This window comes from Chrysoperla carnea, chromosome 1 (genome assembly GCF_905475395.1).
Source record: "Chrysoperla carnea chromosome 1, inChrCarn1.1, whole genome shotgun sequence".
Taxonomy (NCBI): Eukaryota; Metazoa; Arthropoda; class Insecta; order Neuroptera; family Chrysopidae; genus Chrysoperla; species Chrysoperla carnea.
The window spans coordinates 86,024,680-86,042,625 of NC_058337.1; the positions used below are offsets into that span (position 1 = coordinate 86,024,680).

A 17,946-nucleotide genomic window follows, 5' to 3' on the forward strand; every position below is an offset into this window, starting at 1 on the left:
CAAAAAATAAATAATGCCGTAAAATCATTTTTAAATTTGTGTTTTATAAATTAAATTTAAGAAAAAAAATAAAAATTAAATTAATTTAAAAAAATATGACACTGGATTTATTAATTAAACAAAATATATAATATTAAAAAAATTATTTAATTCATATTTAAATTTGCAAGACCCGTTTATGTATACTGTTTAAGTTAGAATGATTGCACTTGTTTATGTCAGATTATTTAACAGTAAATAAGGTAAGGTAATACACCTTTTTACTAAATTATTTTTCTTTCATCAATTCACCAAATAGTGGTGTAAGTATAATTTGGCTTTGTGGTACATTCATTAAAAGAGTGTAAAGGTATATAAATGGCTGCATGGTATACAGTAAAAATCTAAGTAAAATAATTTATAGGGTGGTTTCAAAAAGAAAGTTTTTGTATTAGGTATATAGTTAATAAGTTTTCATTTATTCCCTGTGGTCGATTTGTCTGCCAAAAGAACTGATGGCAGATAAGATGTTATATGCATTACATTAAGAATTACAATTTACGAGAAATATTCAAGAGGCAGGCGGTAAATATTCGAGTTTTAGGCGATGAACATTAAAAAGGCAGGCGATAGTAGCAAAACAGCAAATGTTTGAATTGTTTTCTTTTTTGTGCTTCAAATTCCTAGTAAAAAATTTTTGTCTCAATTTTTCAAGAGAACTTTTAACTATAGAAATGAGACGAGACAACTCTCTATTGTTACACGTTACTTTCAACACGCCTTGCCTTGCGGCAAGACAAAACAGTATAATAATAAATCTGGTATAGTTTTTCAAGAGCCCGTATAAGTATTATAGAACAAAAGACTATTTTAACTTTTACTGAGGATTTCATAAAAAATTATTTTCAAAATGTCCTTAAAGTAACAAATAATATCCCTTTGAATCCATAAAATTAGTGGTAAAAGTCCCACAAAAAAATAAAAGTGTCTTGACTTTTTTTTGAAGACTAATAGGTTGGCTGATAAGTCCCCGGTCTGACACATAGATGGCGTCGCTAGTATTAAATGCATATTATTTTTATATAGTACCAACCTTCAAATGATTCGTGTCAAAATTTGACGTCTGTAAGTCAATTAGTTTGTGAGATAGAGCGTCTTTTGTGAAGCAACTTTTGTTATTGTGAAAAAAATGGAAAAAAAGGAATTTCGTGTTTTGATAAAATACTGTTTTCTGAAGGGAAAAAATACAGTGGAAGCAAAAACTTGGCTTGATAATGAGTTTCCGGACTCTGTATTTTTTCCCTTCAGAAAACAGTATTTTATCAAAACACGAAATTCCATTTTTTCCATTTTTTTCACAATAACAAAAGTTGCTTCACAAAAGACGCTCTATCTCACAAACTAATTGACTTACAGACGTCAAATTTTGACACGAATCATTTGAAGGTTGGTACTATATAAAAATAATATGCATTTAATACTAGCGACGCCATCTATGTGTCAGACCGGGGACTTATCAGCCAACCGTGAGAAGGTTATCAAAACACCAGGTCCGCGCCCAAAATGTAAAGATGAAAAGCAAAGACAACAAACGACGAAACAATTTTCCGTACTCGAAGATGAAGTTTTGACTGTTAGAAATAACAGATAGAACAGATTGAGCAAAAACAGCATTTCGGTATGAAGAATAAGTGATCAGAAACGTCGCTATTTGGAGCTATATGAAACGGAAACTTTTCATTTCGTGTTTGAGCTTCATCCGTTGGGTTTTCTAAAAAATGTTTCTAGCAAAAGTTGTTGATATTGCTGTATTTGATACGGTCTTCGAATAATAAGCCACATATCTTAAAAACTTTTAGAGCAAAATGTTTAACAGACAGTTTAAGATAGGACAAATTTTTAATTACAAAAGTGTGGCTAATAAAAATATCACACTTTACTGTACCAAATTACTTTTCTGGCACGCTATATTATCCCTTCGAATATTATTCATTATTGAACATTAATTCTGATACACTCAGTATATAACATGCTTGTAAGTTTTGTGTACTTTGGTATTGCATTAATCTACAAAAGCGTTATTATTGTTGTCCTACTGTGATGATATTTTGATGTTGACAATAAACAAACACAGGATAAGTAAAATATTAACTTGCATATTGAGCTGAAGTTGCAAGCGTCCTTTAATACGCCAATAATATCGTTCTTTAAGTTTGTAGAGAAATAGGGAAAAAGTTCCACATATTTTTGACAAATTATTGAGGAAAAATTAGTTGATGTTAACTTCCTGAAAACGGTACTTTTTGATTGCCAAGACGAAGACCTAAACAACACTTCCAATATTTTAGTTTTTTGGAAGTACAATATTTCCCATCATTGTCTTGTTCATTGACATAATTTTTCAATTATGGTGCGTAATTTCTACTAAATCTTGTTAGTGTCCTAGAATCTCTTCTTAGGTTTCTACTACAGGTATCTTGATTTTTGCTTGTAGTATTCAATGAGTACACTCGCTCAAAAAGTGTGGTTCCCTTCTTTAAAAACATGTATAGATAGATATATGTTAACGAATCCCAGCTTTCATTAAATTTCAAATTAGGCTCGGTACCTAGATTAATTTTTTGTATTATAGATACGTATTTCGACTACAACGTAGTCATCATGAGTATGATTTAGCTAATCATAATTATTCTTCTGATTGATGTTATCGTTCGTAGCTAATTTGGTTACTGTTTGATTGTTTCATTTGACGACAAAGCTTTGTATCGATATATGAACCATTTAGAAGAAAAAGCCAAAAATTTTTCAATAGTCTGAGACAGATATGTCTAAAGTATTTTTAAAGACTTTGAAAGACAAAAATATTTTTAGAAAATTTTAATAAAATATAAGCGGTCGGGTAACTGATAGTCTTTCATAATTTTCATCCAGCTTTCATGTTAGAAACACTAGAACAACGAAAATTTTCTGTCAGAAAAAATTGATCGTTTAATCTAGTCTCATTTCTGAAGTAGTATGATTAGTGGATACTTTGATAGTACAATACTTTTGAATTCCTTAAATGTATGTCCTTCAATTGAATCTTTCGGACTGCTTTATAAACAGTTGTACATGCTGTAATACACCATTCATTTTTTACCCATAAACTTTCTTTCAACATATTATCAATGTTTATAAAAGTTACCTATAATGTTATTATAACAGTCTTACAGTAAGTGAAAGTATTTATAAGAGGTATTTATTGCATTCTGAAGTATGTTGAGTAGAAAAGATAGGTACTGTGTGAATCATGTTCGATTATGCATATATCTTGCCTATTAAAGAAATTTTATTTTTTAGATAATGGTTATTTTTTAGCTCGAGGATGGGCTATGTGTTTGACCAGTATGTATGTTTTATTATCACAATTTGACAAATAAGGAAAAGGAAGGATTTACTTAGAGTCTTATATTCAAAGGCCATATTTCAATCAAAGTACCATGTAGAAAATATGGATAAATTAAACACCCCTAAATAATTTAAATAATAAAAATTTCGAAAAATAAATCCCCGACGACTAACATCGTACGCTCTAAGAAGTATGAAACGAGTAACTATTACCATATGTTGTGATTAGTAAAATCGTCATGACAGTCGGGGAATCATTCTATGGAAATGACGATTTTACCTATCATAACAATTTACTATCATAACAACAACTATAGAATATATCGAAAAATTCTACTCTTAATTTTCGTCTAATTTCCCAAGTTCTAACAAAATTGACCCAAACATTTTGAAACGGAAGTCTCTAATATTTTCATATACTCAACGTTTCGTTTCAACTAACTCATTTCGTGATGTTGTTGGAACTTAATCAATGCAAGAAATTATAAATATAGTTTATGTTTATAATCGTTGATTTAACAACGCTATATTCATTAATTTTTTTCACGTGAGTAAAAAACGCCTGAAGGCGCATCTGATTTTTAATCCGTAATTAATTTAATAAAATAACATTTATTTAGACATGGGAAAACCATTTTTTATGTAAATTCAATAATGTATTAATACTACATAATAGTGCGACTCCTTAGGTAGAAATATGATCTAATTCGAAGCTATAAGCGAATGTGAAAAAAAATGTTTCATACAAAAGTTGTATGTAATGCTTTTTAGAGTGACTTTCTTAACATTTAGATATCCAAATGTACGTAGCTTCAAGCCCCCCCCCCCCCCCCCAATTTTAACATTCGTTTAAGTACATTCACGTAGATTAAAAAAATTCCCTTTAGCAAGAGATGCAAGCAAAATGAGGATACTTTATGTGGAATAATTTTCGGTCTTTCCCTATGCAGTAATAGACTACAACAAGCTCATACTAAAATTTTTCGGGTGAGATGATCTACCTGAAGTCATGTTCAAGAAGATGTTTCTGTATATAAAAATTAGTTTATAAACCATGACGTCAGTTTTGCGCGGTACAGGTGAATGCAGGTGAGAATTGAATGTTACACCCCTTGATGTCTCACCGCTGCACCAGCAAATATGTACGGCGTTGTAATATACTAACTCTGAGTAAGTATTCGAAGCGAATTAAAAAAATGGCGTACAGGGATTAAATATTTTTGATCTCCCGTCAATTTCCGAAGTCTTACGTGATTTATTTCTTTACGGCATTTATGTAATTTGCTTCGAATACTTATGCAGAGTTAGTATCCAGCAACGCCGTATATATTTACAGGTGCAGGGGAGAGAAGTTCAATTCTCGCCTGTAATGATTACTGGTCGGTCATTTCATCCGAAAAGTTTTGTAGTCATGAAAACAGTTTTCTGTGGAATAAAAAATGCATGCTTATTTCCAAATTGGTTCAAAACTGTCGTTTCTTGAAGTAAGGAACCGTACTATTTTAATACATAATATTTTTATACTAAAGAAATTTTTTTTACTTTCTTCCGTTCTATACTGTAATATTATGGAATGCTGTAGAGGAACTTGGACAAATATTTACCATAATTATAATCTTTTCTACAGGGGTGTAAATTACCTTTTATTGTTATAATAATATATTCAATTATTTTTACTCCAAAAGTAATTATCTCCAAAAATACCAAAAGAATAATTGTTATTTCATATTTACGTGACCTATTTATAAATTTTTGTCATATATATAAGTAATGGCTGTTAGAAGAATATTTATTACATTCATATAAGTAATGGTTATTAGAAGCACCTGCTAATTAAGGCATAATTGCTTTATATAATTATTATTGTCTATTCTAAAATTGTTATTAGGATTTTAATAATAATTATATTTTAAAATTAATAATAGAAAATTATTAACCATTAGTTTAAAAGTTTTTGTAATTATGTTTATATTATATATCATTATGAGAATTAATATTACGTTGATTGCAGTTGTCTTCATATGTTTGTTCCTTTGATCCCGGTGTAGTACATTTGCTCTATTTGTCCCGGTATAGTACACTGAGTGAAAAATAAATTAGGTACACTGAAAGGTATAAATTAATGTACAATAGAGAATGTTGCTATAAATAGGTGTACCTGCACAGCGTAGTGATATACCTTGCAAAAAGTAGGGGATTTGTATAAACTCAGTATGTTTTATAGAAATTGGAGATTAAAAAAATGTATCGATTTTTTACAAATTTTTTTAAGGGGTGCGGTGGATGGGGTAATTTTGATCCAAAAAGTATAAAAATCAGGTTAATTTAATGATTGGATGCAGGGTTTCTGGAATATTGAAATAAATGGATCGATTTTCGTCCGTATCTCAAAAAATATTCGACCAGTCATCAAAAGCACACGATTTTTTAACTTTTTGGGTCAAATTTACCTTATATACTGAGTTTTATCGAAATTGGAGATGAAAAAAATGTCTCGATTTTTTGGAATTTTTTTAAGGGGTACGTACCCTTTTGAAAAAATCGAGAAAAACGCAAAATTTGATGATACTCGGTGGATTAATTTAATGATGTACTGAGCTTTATCGAAATTGGAGATTAAAACAAATTTTCGATTTTTGCAATTTTTTTAAGGGGTACCCTTTGAAAAAATTTTTGTTTTGGAATTTGATGAAACTCAGTGGATGGGGTTATTTTGTTCCAAAAAGTATAAAAATCAGGTAAATTTAATGATTGGACCTATAAAATGTCAGCGAGTATCATGGGGAAAACTTCATTTTCAAAAAAGTTAAAAATTAAAATCCATAAAATTGTGAACAAAAGAGAGGATAAGAGAGGGCTATAACGTGATAGTCTTTGATTTAAAAAGGAGAAATTGCCCAGTAAAGCAGGCGGGTATCTGCTAGTCTTACATAAGAATATGAATTAATTCAAAATTTAGAGTGAAATGTCAGTTTTGCTTTGATAGTAAATAACTTGGTCAAAGACCTCTTTAACTTCTTTAAGTTCCCTTGAACACTTTATTTCTCTTGCATTTGATAAAACATGAAATAATACTTTTCTTACTTACTTAGTAGTCCAAAAACATGGTAGTTTAAGCTGAGCTTTTGATTGAGATTTACATTCTTTAGACTAAATACAAGAAAGTATCATATTTCGACGAAATTTATGATTCAGGTCGGATAATTTTTACCAGAGATATGCCTGTTTCAAATTTTTTTTAAATCGGGATTGTTTTTCTGCCCGCTAGTTTTTTTGATATGGTAATTGGAATTAGTATAGAAAATGTGTATTGCAGTGAAAAGAGCTTTCCACTCACAGCAGGGTCAGACAGTCTTAATTTTTTTTTTTTTTTTTTTTTAATGTGACTTTGGTCAACCATTATAATTTTACTTTAAAAATGATAAATATACATATAAACCAGAAATAAAGCATGTTTATACACTTCCTTTTTTGTTTTATTAAAAACGATTAATGATTTATTGTTATTTTAATTTGTTAACAATATCACTTTAATTAATATTATAATATACAATTCATTAAAATTTCTTATATATTAATTTAACACAAAAGTAGTATTTAGTTTAGTTTCTAGAAACTAATTTAGGCACATTCAAAAAAATAAAATTTATTGGCTCAATATATAACGAATAATTTATAGGATTCTGTCCAGCAGATTGTACAAGCGTTGTAAAAAAATTCTCTCAAACTCAGAAAATCTCAGAAAATTGGTGTGGAAGAACTCATTCCACGCGATAATCATAAAATACTTTACTTTAACTCTTCTTGAGTCATAAAATGGTCATTAGGTTTATGTCATTTGAATGTACGAATCTCAAGTTTTTTCGATCATCGCAAAAATACCCGATTATTTAAAATTCAGAGTTGAAGTATTTTCTATAATATCTTACTCTCTCAGAGAATTTCAAACAATTTGTGCAACCCTCTGCTCAAACGAGTTTTTTGCTGGCATAAACGTTCATAGAATCTGCTGAATAATCAAATCGTTTACGCAAAGTCTCATTTTATTAACTTGTATATTATTTCCCTTCACCTTTTGTAAATTTGTATATTATTTTTTCTGTTAAACTGACAACACTGATTTGTTGGTAAAATTAATTCGTCAAAATGATTCACGTCGAATCCTTTACTCATTTTCATTATTTCCAAACATTCTATTTGCCTGTATAATTAATATTTTTTTTAGAGGACCATCGTCACCTTTTTTGGGGCTCTGGGCATTTGATATAAAAATACGAGGGGATCATTTTTGTTCAAATCGTAGAAGTCTTTGAAATCCAATAATTGGTGGAGTCAAGAAGTGATATCCTTGTATCACGAGATCCTAGATACTTGCCAGCATAGTCCAATAGGAAAGCCGTGTCTGATTTTATAAGATAAATTTCTTGTAATAAATTGTTGTGTATTCTAAGTTTAGAATTTATGAATCATTAAACAAAGTAATCATAAAAAAATATTATAAAAAATTAACATGAGATTCGAATTAACTTCTGCAGAAAATGGTAAACAAGAATTCGTGAAAATATTTCATTAATTAGTTTATTCTTAGGTGAGTACAAAGTATACAAAGGGTTTTCCATTAAGAGTGTGCAAACTTTAAAAGTTTAAACTAGTCAGATTGAACAAATTGTATGTCAAAGACCATTAGACCATGGGTATTTCTTACCACTTTTCGTGGTATATATTGTCAACCAAATATATACTGCAACTTCAGTAGTAGATCGATATCGTCGATGACATGGCGTTGGATCAGATCTCTCGTTTTGGCGAACTGATATTCGCAGATGATGTACTAAACCAGTTTATTTAAAAATTTTTACTAAACATTGTTTAATTGAGATATGTCACCCGTCAATATCATACGATAAGCACCCCAAATAGTTCTAACAAAGCATGGGCTAGGTATGGTTACATTCAAGAGCAATGCAGACACTCTGTTACAAGCGCCAGGTTAATTGTGACTGAACATTCAATTTTTTTGAAAAAGTTTAATAATTATGCATTGCTCAATACTGTATGTAATATTGCATGATTTTTCCAATGTAAGTTGCATTAAGTTGCCAAGCGAATCTGCAGCTACGACTTGGTATGTATGTATCACACAAAATGTCGTGGAATACTCTTTCAAATATAAATTTAAAAAATGGTATAAAAAGTATTTATATAGGGTCATAAAAATAGTAAATAAAAAGCATTTGAGATTAATTAAAAAAAATTTTTTTATTAATCTTTATTTATTCTAAAAAGAAAATTATTTCTAATTGTGTATAAAATAATCTTTAAAAATAATTAAAAAACAACTTTCGAACCAAAATTTCACATTCTTATGGAGGTAGTAATTCAGTTACTGGATACTTGTGATAAATTTTATTACATATCTTCTTGAACAAATTTCCAATTGTATCTTCTAATACTGGTTTAATTTCATTGGCAACATTGCGCCAATTATCATTTAAGAATAAATTCATAGCATCACCTTAAAACAAAATCAAAAGTTAGAAATCTATAACTAAAATTTGCTTCACGTATAAGCCGAACGTCGAACAACGAAATAACGTTCGTCTAGTGAGAAATAGTTTACTAATTCGATCATAGAATTTCATAGAAATATCAGAAAATGTGTTGGTTCAGGAAAAATTTTATTTTAGTAACTATACACTGAAATTACGCTAAAAGAAACCAGATCAGAAAATTTAATGTCATAAGCTATCTTACCCAATTCTTGGTCACCATTAAATAAATCATCCAATTGTACTGAAGCATGCCCAATATTAAAGTCAACAAATAAATCTTTAATATTTAAATAACGTTCGCCATTTTTATCAATTTGTTCACCTTGCATCGATACAGTAGCATCAATATTACTATAATTACCACGACTTTGACCTGACCCTGAGATTGGTAACATTAATATACGTCCTTCCATTGAATATTTACTTGTCATATATAATTCGGGTATATATAATTTAATTCTTACACGTTCTTTGTCAAGGTCAATTCTGCAAAATAATTCAAAAACATTATTCAAAAATCGATTGATTTTCAATACAATAAATTTACTCGTTCTTTTACAGTCGATGTATGTGACAAATATTTCTGGACGTATATAAAAGAGTTTCCTCAAACAATTTTTGTAGTCAAAAGAAATGTTTTGGCTTGAAAAGTTTAATGAGAAACTTCGTTGTGAAACATTGTAAAATATATATGCAAATCAAACAACAGTTTTTCCAGTTCGGTTCAACAGTTGTAAAGCAATGTACGCCTTGATATGCTTTACGAAACTTTTGGGAGTCGGATTCGGTGAGATCAATATCAAGCCGATATTCTTAGGTAAAATGTCTTTGGAAAATGTTTCGGTTCGATATATCATAAGCGAGATAGCCGTTGCCAGTTGTAGATAGACTAATTATAGGTTTCAATCAAACAGTAAATATTTCGTCTCCTTGAAATTAATTATTATTGAGATTAACTATCGAAAGTATTATTCTCTAGTAGGTAGGCGTTTTGTAGTCGGATATTAGGAGGTCTCAGTCAGTACTCTCGAAGACTGTTTTCCTCAAGTAAGCATACGTTTAAGATAGTATCTATAGGCAGTAACTTTTAAGATAATACCTGGCTTAGATTTACCACACAAGGCACAGTAAGCACGTGCCTAGAGCTTATGTAGCGAGAAAACAACCTTTTGCTTCGACCGTTAACTATATTTTTATCTTCACTTTTTTTATTTTTGAACCGCAAAATATCAATTTTTGCATAGTACACTACTTTTTTTAATTCCACCCGCCATATTTGGTCGTATTTTCAAATACATATTTTTATTTTAAAAAAGTTAGGGGTAGATGCAACATTTTTCGTAACTGCCTACGGGTGGGCGACAAATTTTTTAATTCGGGTCTGAGTAACACGTACCTTTAGAACATATATTTTATATATTCGTCTCGAATTTTCCATTTCTAAACGAATAAGCATTCTAACTTTGATTCTGCTATTAAGTAGCGATGAAATTAATTTAATTCCAAATTGAGGTCATCATGACGTCGCCCCGATTCACCGATTTTAATTACATGAAAGGACATTTATTTCCATAAATTTTATTTTGTCAATAAATCACTTCGATTTTAATAATTAATAGAAAATATTAATTATGTAAAAAGGTTTATAGTTTTAAAAAATAATATACCTACTTGTAATGAATAATTAATTTTATCAGATTTTTAAAAATCTAATAATGCAATAAATTTATTTTATTTTTATTGATGAAAAATTACGTAAAAAATAAATAAAATGCAGTATTAAAATGCAGCGAATAACGTTGGGCACTTCTATAAGTTTACTTGATAATTTTTGCATGCTGTTGTGTACAGAATGTCAAAGAATATGAGGTAAGAGATTTTGTTCCCGATTTTACATTGATGAAAAGAAGAATTTAAATTTTTTGAACTTTAGCAAAGCAAAAACACCCAGCGGTGATGGTGAAATTATTTCTATTTATTTAAAAAACGTAAATTTCGATTAACGTTACATTATTCACGTAATTAATACAATACAGATAATTATGGTGGAGACGCAAGGATATATGTTCAGTTTTGTTACAAACAGATATGTTGCATTTCCTTCCGCTCCTATTTGTATGAAGATATTAAAAATATTAGCTTAAAACGGTCAAAAATAATACGTATCATGAAAGCGATTATGTTTTGAGGCGATACTTTTTTGTAGAATGGGACATGCATGTCCCACGGGACTATTAGCAAGTAAGTACCTAATTGAAATGAGTTGAAACTGGCTATTTAAATTGAACTAAAATCTATTTTCCGTTTCTTTTTTTTTTATAAGAAACGTTAAATTTTCATCAAGAATTGATTACAAAATTTAGATTCTCGATTTTAATTTTAAAATTAAACAACAATTTGCAAATGATTCGTTGATGACAGAATTCTTAGCCTGCAGTATAAAATTTATTGGAACTATGTTCCTTATCGCACGATGTATATTCGCTGATTGGGAGTTAAAACCAAAAAAACAGCAACAGATACCAAAAACCGACTTATATAAGTTACCTAGGAAACTTTTTCAATCGATTCAGGTTGCCATGAGTTTTGTCAATTTGTATTTTACATTTGTCAAAATTTTATGTTTTATCATTTAAAAAAATTGAGTTGTGAAAGTTATCAGAAGTTAAAGAAAACAGAGATAATTTAAAGTAAGTTCAATGCAATTTTTAGTTTATGCCAAATAATCAAACCAAATGCAATGTACTCACATATTGTGTTGACTACAAAATCAGAAGCATGTCTTTTTTAAACTAATACTACAATTATTTCATACAGTAAAAACTAAAAGTAGCTATAAGATTAAATTCTTCAAAGAATCAAACAAGTATTTGACTTCTAAAATTAATACCTTAAATTTTTACAAAAACATTTTGTAAATAAAAAAAGTAAGCGCTACGTTTATAATGTACCAAGGTATGAAAGGAATATAGCCCTTACCGTGTGTCCCCCGACCCCTTTTATTCGTTTAGACAATACGTCGAATCTAATCATTTTCTTCATATAATTTGAAAATACCAATTTTAAAATTAAATTAAAAAAAATCTTTAAACACTTACTTGACAGATTTAAGAACAAATTCAGTTGGTCCATAAACTTTAATATCCGTGTACGTGGATCGTACACTAACTGCGCCAGTACCTTGGTCTAGAATCACTTCAGGAATTTCTAACGGTTCACAACTTGGTATACCAAACTCAGGAATACCTTTTTTTAAATATGGTCGTAATGATTCTACACTTTGTTTGAGACAATCGTTAATTTTTGGATCGGTACGATGGCATATTTTCAAAAATGATGCTATTAACAAAAATTTAAAAAAAAGTTATATTATAAAATTATCGACAAAATATTTTCGACGAATACTTACGAACTTCATGGGATCGACTTGAACTACGTGTTTCTGAGTATTTACAAAGATAAACAATTACAATTGAACATTGGAAAATTTTCGCTAACAGCGTATTTCGTTTGTGTATTATCATTGTGAACTGTCGTACGTGAATGATATATATTTTTTGGATTAATTTTTGTTAATACATTTTTATTTAATAAGTAATAATAAAAAATTTGCAGACATTGCAAAAAAATGTATTTTTTGTCAAACAATGTTTGTAAATATGCAACAAAACTTACGCGGCTGACCTAATTTGTCATAAATAATATTTTTTTGAAATATTATATTTTATTTTTTATTTATGTTTTAATATTTTTATTTTGTGGAAAACTAATTTTCTTTACATTTTCAATGACTTTTTCTTACTCTGCATTAAGCTGACTTAACGCCCAAGAATTACTAAATTATTTGCCAACATTATTTTTTTTTTAAATTTTCCATGCATGGTAACTTTGGAAAAAATCTGAAGTAGTTGAGCTGATTAGGAAACATAAGAGGAAGTTCAGATTCGATAATAAAGGTCTCAAGTTAAAAGTAGCAGTAGCAGCCGTCGGCCAAAGTACTGTAACATCCCATAAATCTATAGAATCCTCCGTCAATTATTTTTAACTTAACCTTTCTTACGAAATTCGAGATTTACGTAACATTTGAGTTAGGATGCTTATTTGGCAAAGAGCAGAAACTTTTTTCAATTTTTACTCATTTTATTTCTCCCTTTCCTTCTATCGCGAAAATGACCGTTTTGCAATATATATGTGCTACGAGAGAATCCGCAAATAAATTTCTTCACGCTTCAAAAGTAATAAATTCTAATTTCAACAAAAAATTGTATTGATTCAAGCAATGATTTCTTGCGCCCATAAATCTTTTTATTCTTAGTATAATTTCTTAATTTCACTTTTTGAGTAATGGGATTTTATTTTTAAAAATGTAAATGTAATTTTTCATTTATCCAAATTGGCCCTTATTGAAGGACCAAGTTTTGACACCATGGTAGAACAACCATGTATTATCCTAGCTAAAAACACACAGGGTGGGCCATTTTAATCTATACAAAAATTGCAGAGTTTAATGGTAGACATCATGTTCGGACATCAAATTGAACCTAGTTCTTCGGATTGCTTTAATAGCTCGTTTTGTAATTATCCAATCAAAAAATAACTTAATCAAAAGTTGCAGAGTTCAATAGGGGACATGTTCTGACATCAAATTGGAGGATTTCTTTAATAGCCAATTTAGATCTTATCGTTTAGGATCTAAATTGGCTATTAAAGAAATCCGAAGAATTAGGTCCAATTTGGAGCCAAAACATGTCCCCTATTGAACTCTGCAACTTTTGATTAAGTTATTTTTTGATTGGATAATTATAAAACGAGTTATTAAAGCAATCCGAAGAACTAGGTCCAATTTGATGTCAGAACATGATGTCTACCATTAAACTCTGCAATTTTTGTTTAAGCTAGTTTTTGAGTGGTTAACTGCAAAACGAGATATTAATCTTTATAAATTAAAAGGGTACACCCTGTATAATCCTGCTGTAGTCGAGTTCTAAAGAGAATATTTAGTTTGTATTTCACAATAAATATCAAGAATTAAAAAAAAAAAAAATACAATCACTCAACCAGTATAATTATTAAATTCATTTCCGATATATTCTTTATTTATTTATTCCATTTCATAATTTTCTGTACAAACTCATGACGTCAAAATGCTGCATATCCGTACATACAATTTATTTAAAAAATATAATGATAATTTATTAAGAATTATCTGAGTACAATGTTAAGGAAAAATGTTGCTGGCCTTTAATTGATACAATTATGGTAAAAATATATTGCATCAAAGATTTTTCTTAAACGTCATATTAATTTTGATATAAAAAGATTATAGCGAGCCTATTTTGGTTATCATTCTTGGTTTGTATCAATAATCAAACCAAACAAATTTTGTTGAACAATTCTTATCCAAAGAACACAAAAATGATTTACCAAAATTTTATTTGTGTTATTGTTTTATTGGGATTATTTTCATTTGGTGAATTTAGAAAACTTCGTAAGTACCATTCCAATACTCATATTAGAATTTCGATAGGACAAAATATTTTCGAATTTAATTTCGAAATTCGATTTTTATATCCCGTATTTATAAATAAACTGTACAAAATATTAAGTGAATATACGTAAAAAAAAGTTGGTACAAGTTTTAGCTAAAACGGCATTACTCGGAAAATTTGTTTTTTTACCTCTTACATTTAGTGAGAAAACATAATAACTGGAAAATTTAGAAGGATTTAGTTTATATGTACGATATATATAATTTCCCAACGCTTGCACATTTCCTTAATTTGTTATTGCAGTATATCGATAGTTCAAAGGTAGGCCATATTATATTCGAATTCTCAGATTTAAATCAAGGGGGAGGATAATGCTTGATTTTCTTTAATATTCGCTTTTATCATTAACGAAATAACACACGTTCAGTAAAACTTGAATGAGGATTAAATTTTTCGAAGCATACATACGAAGAATTTACTAAGCAAATAAATTTATGCAAAACTTGCTTTTAAATTTTTTTTTTTTTTATTTAAAAAAAATATGTATTATTTTGAAAGAGAATTTGTAAACGATATGAGCATGGAATTCGGATGCTTTAAGAGATAGATCTTTTTTATAATAAAACTGTGATAAAATAAACTGTGATAAAAAATTCAAGGCTTTCTAAAAGTTCGATTTCTAATCTTTTTTAGTATTGAAAGATTTGTTTTTACAATTTAAAAAAATGTTGTCCGCCAAAAATACGATTTCAGAAAGCAAAATATCTATAACTGTATAAGACTATGTATGGCAAAAAGCAGCTAAAAGGTTGAATTTCACAAAGAAAAATTAAAATAGACAAAAAAATTAGTTAATTTTTAATTTTTAGCTTCCTTTATTACGCCATGTCGACAAAATGATCCCGCATTAAATGATTGTATTGTTCAACAATTTGAAAAAATACGTCCACAATTGAAGAAAGGAATCCCAGAATTTGATTTACCATCAATGGATCCATTAAATTTACCTACGGTTACAATGAATCATGGAAATGGTGCTGCCGTCAGTTTTAAAGCCGATTTTACAAATTTAATTGTAACTGGTGCAAGTGATGTAATTGTTAAAAAAGTTGATTTGGATTTGAATAAATTGAAATTGAAGGTTCATGTTTATTTTCCAAAATTACGTATTGAAAGTGATTATAAAATTAGTGGAAAAATTTTGGTTTTACCAATTAATGGGGATGGTCATTCTGATGGAAATTTCAGTAAGTAAACATTTTTTAGAGCCTTCTCCAAACTGAACCGATTTTGAGGATGATGGCCTATTTTTTAGTTGTTCGGGGTACGGCACCCTAAATTCGCACTTAAATCATAGCTAAAAACACTCCATTAAAGTACCTTTCAAACGAAATAAAACAAATAAAAATTGGTTCACCCTTTTTCGAGCTACGATGTCACAGACAGACAGATAGGCAGATACGAACACATAGCGGTCAGACTTTTACTCCGCTTTACACCGCCCACGTTTACCCTACATCAAAGCACTGTATATTTTGTGATTCCATTTCGACACATTTGACTAATATTGCTTTTGTATGTACTTAATGAATTTCTTGTTTGATGAAGTTACCCCTTTGGAAGCTTGTAAATAATTGCACTTAATTTAATACTTTAATTTAATTTTTTTTCATTTGCAGCAAATATTGAAACCAAAATGGTCGTCTCTGGTGATTATGAAATGCGTGATGGAAAACGTTATATTGTAATTAACGACAAAAAAGTATCGTTAGTTATTGGTGATTCTAAACTTTATTTTGCCAATTTATTCAATGGTAATAAGGAATTAAGTGAATCCACCAATCAATTAATTAATGAAAACTCCAAAGATATTGTACAAGAAATTACACCATTAGTTGAAGAAACCATTGGTGAATTAGTTCATAAAATTGTGAATCAAGTTTTTAATATATTCCCAGTGGATGAATTATTGTTACCTAACTAAGAATGTTCAAAAAAAAAAATTAATTTTAGGGATTATTTACTAATATAACATTGTGTTCCTTTAACTTTAATTTTTTCTCGAAATACTAAAAAAAAAAAACGAACGAAATAAATATATTATATATAAATCTGTATATTTGTAAATAAATATAATGTACAAACAAATATAAATATTTATAAAAAAAATAAAAATAAATAGAAATGTTCTAATGATTTTGTAGTTTTTGTTTTGTTTTGCTTTTTAATTTTTAACAGTCTTTTTATTAAAAATAAATAAATTTAAAAATAAAAAAAAACCCGACTGAGTAAAATGTGAACCAAACTTCATAAAAAATTAACTTTAATTAAAAACTGAAAAGAAAAAAACAAGTCCAACAGTTTACATAGCGACTTCAACAGTCGGGACCCATTATTAGGAAGATTTCAGCCGGTATAGACTTTAATGGGTCCCGACTGTTAAAGTCGCTATGTAAACGGTTGGACTTAATTAAACTTCATTTGTCATTTCTTCAGACTCTTGAATCTGTTGTCATTTCGTTGACCATTTTTGGATAGCACAAATAGACAACATTATACATACCTCCATCTGATACTGGTTCATGATACTGCTCGAATGATGACAGAACGCTCAAAAATATATATACATATACAAAAATTGGACCAATAGGGTTTCTGGAATCAGGAATATTAATATATCAGCTTTTATGAACAAGAATCAATTGACAAAATGCGGTCTTCACATTTTTCACACTCAACTCCATCCAGCGCTCTATTTTAAAAATTTATACTTATTAAAATAATTCTATTTTCTAAGGACACTAGTCGTGTCAATTTCAAATTTGTGTCACAAAAAATCGAAGGTGCTAAAATATTCTGGCCAGAAACGAATATTAAATTATATTATTTAAGAAAATTATGTTTCATGATCATCTTATTTTTATCTTTTTTCTTTAAAATCTTTTCTTACCCAAAATATTTGATTATCATCGGTTTTTTTGATGGCACATTTTAGAACTGAATTTGGTGGGAGTGTTGTTTTTCGGAAATAGAATTACTTAAAAGCAGAAATATTTAAAAGTATAATTATTTTGAAGTAGAAAAGTGTTAAAATGTATTTTTTGTAATTTAATAAGGAGTATCATTTAATTTAAAAAAAAGTAGAAATAAAAACAATCCTTTTTGAACCAAATTTTGCCATCTAATTTGTTTTAATGGTACTAAAAGCCGAAAAATTTATAGTATTAGGAATAAACTGGTTATAACCTTGGATGTTCCTAACCATGTTTCTCACTTTCTCACACCTTTAATCCCTTAACAAATAATAACTACTAAGCAAATATTAATAATTACTAAACAAATATTAAAAATATTATGGTTTTGTCATTTTTCATTCAGAGATAATATTATCTAATTCAAAAAAGGAATAACCCAATGCTTATTTATCTTTCCAAATAATACATGTAGGTAATAATAATATTTCTATCCCTATTTTTTTCTATCTGAGAAATAAAAAACTTTTGAAGTAGGTACTATTTATTTTTATGTAATTTTTAATA

At 28.7% G+C, this 17,946-nt stretch overlaps 2 protein-coding genes across 2 annotated transcripts; one reads left to right on the forward strand and one right to left on the reverse strand.

The window, feature by feature from the left end:
* Window positions 1-8,729: 8,729 nt before the first annotated feature.
* Window positions 8,730-12,458, reverse strand: LOC123305651 (protein takeout-like). Its single transcript, XM_044887427.1, has 4 exons — window positions 12,328-12,458; window positions 12,017-12,257; window positions 9,121-9,404; window positions 8,730-8,881 (listed from the first exon to the last, which is right to left on the reverse strand). Exons 1-4 carry the CDS (start codon window positions 12,440-12,442, stop codon window positions 8,730-8,732), a joined length of 792 nt encoding a protein of 263 aa, XP_044743362.1. The 5' UTR covers window positions 12,443-12,458.
* A 1,875-nt stretch (window positions 12,459-14,333) lies between these two features.
* On the forward strand, window positions 14,334-16,391 carry LOC123291731 (protein takeout-like). The gene is made up of 3 exons (XM_044872127.1): window positions 14,334-14,406; window positions 15,277-15,654; window positions 16,087-16,391. The coding sequence occupies exons 1-3, from the start codon at window positions 14,334-14,336 to the stop codon at window positions 16,389-16,391; spliced, it is 756 nt and encodes a 251-aa protein (XP_044728062.1).
* The last annotated feature ends 1,555 nt before the right edge of the window (window positions 16,392-17,946 follow it).

Excerpts from the sequence above, each read along its gene's own strand:
- LOC123305651 (XM_044887427.1), bottom strand. The coding sequence starts at position 12,442 with ATGATAATACACAAACGAAATACGCTGTTAGCGAAAATTTTCCAATGT. Across the intron at positions 12,258-12,327 it reads AAGTCGATCCCATGAAGTTC|CATCATTTTTGAAAATATGC; the intron begins GTAAGTATTCGT and ends TTTTGTTAATAG. Across the intron at positions 8,882-9,120 it reads TAATGGTGACCAAGAATTGG|GTGATGCTATGAATTTATTC; the intron begins GTAAGATAGCTT and ends TTTTGTTTTAAG.
- LOC123291731 (XM_044872127.1), top strand. The coding sequence starts at position 14,334 with ATGATTTACCAAAATTTTATTTGTGTTATTGTTTTATTGGGATTATTT. Across the intron at positions 14,407-15,276 it reads TGGTGAATTTAGAAAACTTC|CTTCCTTTATTACGCCATGT; the intron begins GTAAGTACCATT and ends TTTAATTTTTAG. Across the intron at positions 15,655-16,086 it reads TCATTCTGATGGAAATTTCA|CAAATATTGAAACCAAAATG; the intron begins GTAAGTAAACAT and ends TTTCATTTGCAG.